The sequence below is a fragment of the Vicia villosa genome, linkage group LG2 (genome assembly GCF_029867415.1).
Source record: "Vicia villosa cultivar HV-30 ecotype Madison, WI linkage group LG2, Vvil1.0, whole genome shotgun sequence".
NCBI classification, from domain to species: Eukaryota; Viridiplantae; Streptophyta; class Magnoliopsida; order Fabales; family Fabaceae; genus Vicia; species Vicia villosa.
The window spans coordinates 175,275,108-175,285,013 of record NC_081181.1 but is presented as its reverse complement, the minus strand read 5'-3'; the positions used below and the strand labels follow the sequence as shown (position 1 = coordinate 175,285,013).

The window sequence follows — 9,906 nt, the reverse complement described above, 5'->3', positions numbered from 1 at the left end:
ATGTCGGCTCAAACCAGAAGAGAAGACATGTATTAGTTACATGTCCTTGAATCTTGTCCAACAAAAAAATATACTTGCCACATTAAAATGGAAGGAACCCGACAATGTATTTAATATAAGTCAAGTGTATAACATTTGGTACCGCAATAATAAGGCGATTAGGGGAGATAGAAGTGAGATGCAACAACTTTTGAAATTGTTAGATGATAACAAATACGTGTCACGGTATAAAAATTGCGACGATGGAGTTACGATTTGAGATATTTTTTGGACTCATCCAGATTTGATAAATTTGTTCAACACATTTTTGACAGTGGTCATTCTCGATTCTACCTACAAGACCAAAAAGTATAGACTTCCATTATTTGAGATGGTCGGTGTTACATCCACTGAGAAGACATACGCTGTTGGTTTTGCTTTTTTGGAGTGCGAAAAAAAGGATAAGTTTAGATGGGCATTAGAGATGTGTCGATCACTTTTGAATGAACAAGTCAAAATGCCTAAGATGATTGGTACGGACCGTGATACCACATTGATGAATGTCGTGGAAAAGGTATTTCCTTCTTCTAATGCATTACTTTGTCGATATCACATAACATGTAATGTGGGGAGTAAGGTTAAACCCGCCGTAGGGATGAAACAACTAGGGACCGAAGGTGGAAAATTGGTGAAGTCCGGTGTGATTGTTGAACAAATAATGGATGCATGGATTTGTATTATAAATTCTTCGACAAAAGAATTATACGCCGATTCCTTCATTCAATTTCGGAAAGTGTGTGAAAAGTATCATGATTTAGTGAAATATGTTGAAAGCACCATTCTTGATAAGGTGAAGGTGAAGTTTGATTGTGCATGGACTGATAATGTCCGATACCTTGAAAATACAACCACCAACAGAGTTGAGTTGACACATACTAGTTTGAAAAATTGGCTGGCTAATAACAAGGGTGACTTGTGTCGAGATTGAGACATCGTAAATCTCATGATTAAAAAATAACATAATGAGATAAAAACCACATTTGGTCGGAGCATTACGGTGTTGAAACATCTATTTAAGGACAACATTCTTTATTCTCAATTGATTGGCAAAATGTGGTTGCACTATTTCTAAAACATATCGTCTCCCGTGTGCTTGTGTTATTGCTAAGAAGATGAAACTAGGTGAGCCAATAAGAACGGACGAAGTTATCCCTTCATTGGAAAAGACTTAGTTTTGATGATGATGGTTGCATCAAAGGAGAAAAATCGAATATCTCTATTGCTTCCGAATTGGAAGCGATACAAGAGAGATTTTTGAAGGCCGGTGACAACATGAAACTCCACATCAAAGAATAATTGCGGAAGATTGGATATCCCGAAACAATTGACATGAAACTACCTTCTCAACCGGTTAAAACAAAGGGTGCTCCGAAGAAAGTGAAGCCTACACCGAATGACAACTCGACTATACGGGCTCTTTCTTATTGTGATCACATCGATAAATTTTTTCCCAACTCAGCAACTCCTAAATCTCAAAAATCTAAAAAAGTTCAAACAAAGGAGCTCGCTTAAGCAAGCCACCTCTGACACATATTCCACCGAAAATTCTATTCATCGAAGAGATACCTATTCCACCGAAAATTCCATTAATATGGAGAGGAAGTTAAATTTGAAGTGGTTTACGAAGCTCTTGTTCCTTGGTTGAGCCCTTACACACCAATGTCAAAATGGATGAGATTCCCGAAAATGGAACATCATATGATACGGTGTGCATTGACTTGACGCAATACGAGTTTTCAGAAACTTTTTACCCGCTCCGTACCACACCACCTATAAATCCAAATGATTGCATCATGTGTATTGGATGGCTCGCAAAATCAAGTCATTTTGTACAAGTTTACTTGAAACCAGGATGCCCTATACCACCTATGTCACCAGAATGGGCGCTTCATCATATCGCAGATGTCGAGACGTGGCCGAATCTTTTTGTTGATTGGATGCACAAATTCGAAAGATTGAACAACATAAAAAAGGAATCGAATGCGAAAAAGTCAAAATTGGAACCACCAATATATTTAGCTAGCAACAGTTCTTTTGATTTGTTTTGAATTTTGAAAGTGTAATATATGCACTATTTAACATTGCAATATAATGAATTTTGGTCAATTCTCAATTCTCATTCTAATACTGTTATGCAATTCCATTATGTTCTGCTAAAAAAACTAGCAGAGAAAGCTTCGTAGATGTATCTACGGAAGGTTCAAAATTTGTAAACTAGGTTTTTTTTTCTTCCGTAGATACACATACGAAAACAAAATATCTAAGTTCTTTCTGTGGATATACCTATGGAAAGTTGTGTGACTGAAAATGGATGATCCATGTTCACCTAGGTTTTCTATAAATTTGGAGTTTCTTGTGTTGTCTTTCACACAAACACAAAAATGTCTCAATATGATGTCAACATTCGTTGGTATGTCGCAAATGTCTCCTACTTCGACGATTACACCTCGCTCGACGATATCATTGACGAAATTCGCAATCGCCTACCTTACGGAGACAAAGGAAATGCTGTGAAGCTTGAGTATCGTTCACCTTCAATTGACAACGGAGGAAACGTCGTTTACAACAACTTTGAGCTTAAGAACCGAGTGGATGTTTTGGCGATGGGGCGAACGATTTACGACTTTGAAGAGAAAATCCCGCTCGAGTTCGTAGCAACAATACAAAGAACGGTCAAACAAATCTTAGAGATGTGCAAACGTCCACCGACTATTTAAATATAATATTTAATTTGCAGTTAAAATCATCAATGTAATATCAATTTTAATCTATGAATATTATTTTTATCGTTGTAAATATTTTTTTTCCAATTTTTGCATCTGGTTTATTTCGTAGACATACATACAAACATATTCCGTAGATACATTTACGAAACATTTTCACACTAAATAAAAAAATTATTTTTGGAGATACTTTCCGAAAGCAAAGAACAATTTTGAAAGCAAATATGGTGCCTAAGATATATAAGAGTTTTTATTTTTTATTTTTTTTTATATAATTAAAATATGGCAGGACAGTAAATAAATCTATATAATGCAGGACGTAAAGTAAGTATAGTTTATAAAAATTATCTAGTCTGCCTAATAACTACCTGCCCTAGCATTCTTCTGCCGCCTGGTGTATTCATCGCACCTCCGTCGACCACCGTAACTCGTGGCCGCATCCTACCGGTACGCACTTCTATTTCTTCTCTCCACGTTTCTCACTTCAATCTTTGCGTTTTCATCGTTTCTCACTTCAATCTTTGCGTTTTCATCTTTCTAACTCTAACATCAGTGATCCCTCATTTTTATTTGGATCATTTTCTATGCTGTTTCTAAATCATACTGAATTTTTCATTTTGTTTATTCCATTACTGAAATTTGATTATGATTACTCTTTATTATTTTTGAATTGTTAGAAGAAGAAAGTAGAATGAAGTTCACGATTGAAGAAGTAACCGTCTATTTCCCATATGACAACATATACCCCGAACAATACTCTTATATGGTTGAACTAAAACGAACCCTAGATGCCAAAGGACATTGTTTATTGGAAATGCCGACCGGAACCGGAAAAACAATCGCGCTTTTGTCGTTGATTACAAGCTACACACTCTCTAAGCCTCAATCGCCGCTTAAACTTATTTATTGTACCCGAACCGTTCATGAGATGGAGAAGACTTTAGCTGAGCTTAGACTACTTCATGATTATATGGTTAAGTCTATCGGTCCTGCTGCTAAGATGTTGGCGCTTGGATTGTCTTCGAGAAAGAATTTATGTATTAATAGTCGTGTTCTTGCTGCTGAGAGTCGCGATTCTGTTGATGCTGGTTGTCGGAAATTGACGGCTAGTTGGGTTAGGGCGGTGGCTGCGGAGAACCCGGATGTTCCTAGTTGTGAGTTTTTTGAGCAGTATGAAAGGGCTGGTGATGCTGCAGTTCTGCCTCCGGGTGTTTATACTTTGCAGGTAATTGGAATGTTTAGTGTTGGATATTGTTTCAGATTCGAAATTGTTTGAATCCAAAATGTGGTTAATTTTGATGATGTTTCCTTATTCTGGAATGTTTGATTTGATTTTTTAAGTGGGGTTGAGTGTTCGGTTTTCGATGTTATCTGATTCCTAAATGTTTTAATTCGAACTATGTTTTACTGAAATTTGGATTTTAGCAGTTTTAGATGTTTCTCAATTCTAAAATACTCTAACTTTGGGTATAGATGTTCTTGGATTCCAAAATATTGATTTCTTAGTGGATTTGACTGAAATTGTTGATTTTGAACCGATTTAGCTGTTCCTAGTTTTAAGATTTAAAGATGTTCAAAGGTTTGATGCTTTTGATTCAATTTTGATCTTATTCAGTTTTAGATTTTCTTTGTGGTTTTTTGTTTTGACATTAACCGAACTGTTAAAATGTTTGAATCTGATTGTGTACCGTGATTGTAGGATCTGAGAGTGTTCGGAAAACAGAAAGGGTGGTGTCCCTACTTTTTGGCACGGCATATGGTGCAGTTTGCCAATGTGGTGGTGTACAGCTATCAATATTTGCTTGATCCAAAGGTGGCTGCGATAATATCCAAAGAAATGCAGAAAGAATCAGTTGTTGTATTCGATGAAGCTCACAATATTGATAATGTTTGTATCGAAGCACTCAGTGTGAGTGTAAGGAAGCAGACTATTGACGGTGCTAGGAGAAATATAAATAGGATGCGTCAAGAAATTGACAAGTATGTGCAATATATAACTTTCTCATCTTGTTTCAGATTTTTCACTGACAATTCAATAGTGAATTAGTAGTATAATTTGTTAAAGAAGTGGGGGTCATAGTAAGTTCCAGTGTTGTCGAGGGCGGATGGCGGAGAGCCAAAATTCCGCCATACCAGCTGCTTTCCGGCGCCGTTATAGTGGATTATGGCCGATATTTAAAACAACTCAATCAATTAAAACTTGTAAACTTCTTTTAATAGATTGTGAGAATTTAAGAATTTTAAATAAATGGAAAATAGATAGAGGAACTTAATTGTAACAATTGAAAAGTTGATAAACCAAAATCGGTTAAACAATTATTGTAGGATCGAAATTACATAGGTAAAACCAGAGGTAGCGAAAGTTTATGTAAGCTTAATAATTTGGTGGATTTGTTGTTAAAGTAATAAATTTTAAACGGGCCTGCTTTTTTCCTTAAGCTACACATGGAAGTTGAAATTACCCTTCCTTTCACTTTTTAGTTTCAGTCTTGCTTAATTTTCCATTTGTTCCCTTTTGCTAAAATTCGTATTCGTACTCTTTAATATTTGAATTTGAACTGGTAGGAAGGTTCAAGGCCACAGATGCTGGTAGACTCCGAGCTGAATACAACAGGCTTGTGGAGGGTTTGGCTCTAAGAGGAGATCTTCCTGGTATATATCACGTCAATTTTGTTATATTTCTTTATGTGATATAATCTTCACTAACCAAAACTTATTTTACTTACATAGCTGCGGATGGTTGGCTTGCAAATCCAGCCTTGCCTGATGATATACTAAAGGAGGCCGTACCTGGAAATATTCGTAAGGCTGAGCATTTTGTGCAGGTTTTGCGTAGATTAGTTCAGTACCTTGAAGGGCGGTTGGAAACTGAGAATGTGGAGAAGGACAACCCTGTTAGCTTTGTTTCTGCTATACTTAACCAGGCTGGAATTGATCAAAAAACTTTGAAGTTCTGTTATGACCGCCTTCATTCATTAATGATGACATTGGAAATTACAGACACTGACGAGTTCCTTCATGTCCAAACGATATGTGATTTTGCCACACTTGTGGGTACATATGCTCGTGGTTTTTCCATTATAATAGAACCTTTTGATGAGAGAATGCCTCATATTCCTGATCCTGTATTGCAGGTTGGTGCTGATGTTTTGATTTGTATTTACATCTTTACTGTTTAATCCTTAAAGTAGGTTTTATTCTATATGAGATTTATATATTTTCAATGTTTCTAGTATACACATCTAATTTTTCTTCACCAATGACGTTTCAGCTTTGTTGCCATGATGCTTCTCTAGCCATAAGACCTGTTTTTGAGCGGTTTCAGACGGTTGTGATTACATCCGGCACATTAAGCCCCATAGATTTGTACCCTCGTCTTCTCAATTTCCATCCTGTTGTCAGTCGAAGTTTTACAATGTCCTTAACAAGAGATTGCATATGCCCTATGGTCCTTACTCGTGGCAGGTATTTCCATTAAATATCGTAAATACATTTTCAATATCTGCTTTCCTTAAAAAATGCATTTTTTACTTTCCTTTTTGTTTTCATTTAATGTTTAATTGGTATGTTGTTTCAGTGATCAGCTTCCAGTCAGTACCAAATTTGATATGAGAAGTGATCCCGGCGTCGTAAGAAATTACGGAAGGCTCTTATTGGAGATGGCATCAGTTGTTCCAGATGGGATTGTATGTTTCTTTGTCAGTTACTCGTATATGGACGGTATAGTCAATAGCTGGAATGAAAGTGGAATTTTGAGGGTGAGACAACTAGTTAAATTCTTTGATTTCCACAATCTATATTTACCAATAGTGTTGCTACTTTTCATATTTCTAAAAGCACATTTTTCTCAGGATATAATGCAGTATAAGCTTGTCCTTATTGAGACTCAAGATGTGGTAGAAACCACATTAGCTCTTGACAATTATCGCAGGGCTTGTGATTGTGGAAGAGGTGCTATCTTTTTTTCAGTTGCAAGGTAAGACGACTGAAACTACTATTCTCCTGGGTTTTGTTTTTTTTATAACACCAAACAAGATTAATCAAACTGTGCTCTCCATTTAACTAAATGGGAACTATGTACTCTTTCATGGTAATACATTTAATGGAATATCATGAAATGAGTTGTTGGCATATATTAGGAGGATGGTATTGCTAGCTAACTCAATTTTTGTACCCTATTTCATAATTTGATAGGGAAAGTGATTATTACCTTGCTTTGTATATTAACCAAGTAATTACTGAATTTCCTGTTGTGTTGCTATGTTTGAAAACTAAATCTCCTGCATCCGTTGTGTGTTTGAGATAATTAATTTAGTCTTTTCCAGCCTCCTTTTTCCTGAGTTCTACAATAACATAACATCTTCAGATTTGAACTTTGATTGATATTCATAGCATTTTGTTTTTGTCAATCCATGCTTATATACGTAACTATTATATTTTTAGCTGCACGTGCGACAAAGATAGATTGTTCAGATTATATAAATTATAATAGCATTTGCAACTCCTCTGGGTTAATGCATATTCTGACATTAGTTTTTTATACAGCAAAAAAAGTAAACAACAGAAACCACTTCTCATTTTGGTTTCAATCATCTTATTTTTTGGGCCAAAAACACTATAATGGCAGCTTATGTGAGAGCTTTTGAAATAATTGTATTTCCCTAATAAAAAGAAGCTATAACAGCTATATGTATCAAAATCTTTTACTATGTTTTGTTCAAACTAAGTTATTGGAGACGACTTCATTTTGATCCAACTCCTTGTAATGTTTTCTTAGAGTTTTTCTTGATTTTTCTCTGCTTCTAATTATTGTGTGATTAACTCTTTCCTTAAGGGAGTTTTTCACTTGGCCCTGCCATCTTAGGGCAATTGATTGTAACATCTTTTCATAATGTGTTATGCTCTAATATATTCACTCGATCTTGGAGTCAAATTCATCCCAGGCTAATAATATATGGACCTTTTTGCAGAGGAAAGGTTGCGGAAGGTATAGATTTTGATCGGCATTATGGCCGTCTAGTAATCATGTATGGGGTTCCTTTTCAGTACACATTAAGCAAGTGAGTTCCGTCAGATTATATTTCTGAATAAGGGTTTCTTTTTTCTTGTTCAAATTGCGGAGGTTATATTGCTGGTTGCAGAACTTACTTTAATTTTTCAGGATTTTGCTAGCACGCCTAGAATATCTAAGGGAGACTTTTCAAATTAAGGAAGGAGATTTTCTAACTTTTGATGCCTTGGTGAGACACTTTCTTCAGATCTGGGAAAATTTGATTGATAAACTTTGTGAAACAAGAATCCTTGGTAACATTAGTTTTGCTTTAACAGAGACAAGCTGCACAATGTGTGGGCCGTGTAATCCGTTCAAAGGCTGATTATGGGATGATGATTTTTGCTGACAAAAGGTTAGTGTCTTTATGACATTTTCATCCACTTTCAAACATTACAGTTTGCGAGTGGAAAGTTCAGCTTTTGATATAATGCAATTGAGTTTCTAATATTTGCAATTTTCTATTTTGGTTTAAAATGCACAATCACAATGCATTCTGTGTGTAACTTTTATCGAAATTTGTCACCAAATGGGATTGGAAGTTATAGTCCGAGTAATAATAATAAATAACAAGCAAAGATAATTTTGTCAAACTTTAGGCAAGAAAATAAATGTTTGTTTAGTACTGAACAAAATTGGGGAAATGATACTGTAAATATCTGTTATTAATATTGTCATAGATTCCAAATAGCTTGAACTGTTTCCTACCATATTTCACTTTACTTTGGGTTTGACTTCTGCTTCATTTGTCTATGACAGAGTTATGGTAGTAAATATATGATTGGTTATTACTATATCTGCAGGTATAGTCGTCATGACAAACGTTCCAAACTGCCTGGTTGGATACTCTCTCACTTACGTGATGCCAATCTGAACTTGAGCACTGACATGGCTGTGCATATAGCACGCGAGGTCTGTCTTCATAGCTGTAGTTTGAAGTTTTTGTAATTACGTGCACTACATTATATACTGATATCTTGTGGAAACTATATTTTGTCCGTCTTGTTTTTGGTTTAAGAATTCTATTCTTTTATTTTTGATAAAGATATTTGATAATATGGTTGCTTACCGACCAATTTCCTATATGTTGTTGGATGCAGTTCCTCAGGAAAATGGCGCAGCCATATGATAAGACTGGCGGTGGCAGTGGCAGAAAAACTCTGTTATCGCAGGAAGACTTGGAGAAGATTGTGTTTGAGGGCAGCATGAATGATATGTTCTAATCTTAAGAAATTTAGTGTTATTTCAATGTGAATGGTGCTATGTTGCAGTCCCTAATGATGAGGAAGATGCATTCTTTGTTTATTATGAATGCGTTCTTGTTTAGGAATTTGACTATTAGAATGTTTTGCAGTGCTTAACTTAATCAGATTATGCTTTTGTTTCTAGAAAGTTTATCAAATTTAGTGCTCAACTCATTTTTCATCTGTGTTGTTTATGTAATCGCGTATTGGTGATTTCTGATGGAAATCTTTTCATTCTTTTTAACTTGAGAAGAAAATAAGTTGCTAACAATCAAAGAAGATGTTCTCTCCTTAATACTCCAGCCATGGCTTATCAAATACAAACAAAAATAATAATGCTTTCATCATGCAACAATGGACTTATTTGTTACAAATTACCGAAGTGACTTACCAATTGTATAATCTAGAGTTGGCAAAGCGGGCTACTCTGCCCACTTTGGGCTGGTCTATGACGGGCTCGGGCTCGGACCTTTGATGGGTCAGGCTAAAAAGTTTGGGATTTAAATGAGCTACAATTTAGTTATTCAAGCCCGGGCCTTTAAGGGTTATGGTTATTTGGGCTGGCCTAGAGTATATTTAATATTTTTTTTTAATTGAAAAAGAAAACAAGAAGTAGGCCTTCATTTTTTAACTATGATGTGCAAAGAGGTAATGCACCTGATGGAAATAAGAAGTTGGGAAATGCTTAGAGGATGCAAAGAAACTATCAGCTGAAAAAATGGAGTCTGTTCAATCTTCCTATTTCTTTTTTCTATTAATACAAATAGTCAATTTTGTGGAGTTGCAGAGATGGTTGGTTGGATTTAATAAGGATATGGACTTTGAGATGATTTAGTGTGTATTGTAAACA

At 35.5% G+C, this 9,906-nt stretch overlaps 1 protein-coding gene across 1 annotated transcript; it reads left to right on the top strand.

Annotated features, from left to right (window-relative positions):
- The first annotated feature begins 3,083 nt into the window (after positions 1-3,083).
- LOC131653043 (general transcription and DNA repair factor IIH helicase subunit XPD) lies at positions 3,084-9,237 on the top strand. The gene is made up of 13 exons (XM_058923079.1): positions 3,084-3,209; positions 3,440-3,987; positions 4,462-4,742; positions 5,332-5,414; positions 5,493-5,896; positions 6,034-6,227; positions 6,340-6,520; positions 6,614-6,738; positions 7,733-7,822; positions 7,924-8,002; positions 8,091-8,167; positions 8,616-8,724; positions 8,913-9,237. The coding sequence occupies exons 2-13, from the start codon at positions 3,454-3,456 to the stop codon at positions 9,033-9,035; spliced, it is 2,280 nt and encodes a 759-aa protein (XP_058779062.1). The 5' UTR covers positions 3,084-3,209; positions 3,440-3,453; the 3' UTR covers positions 9,036-9,237.
- Positions 9,238-9,906: the final 669 nt, after the last annotated feature.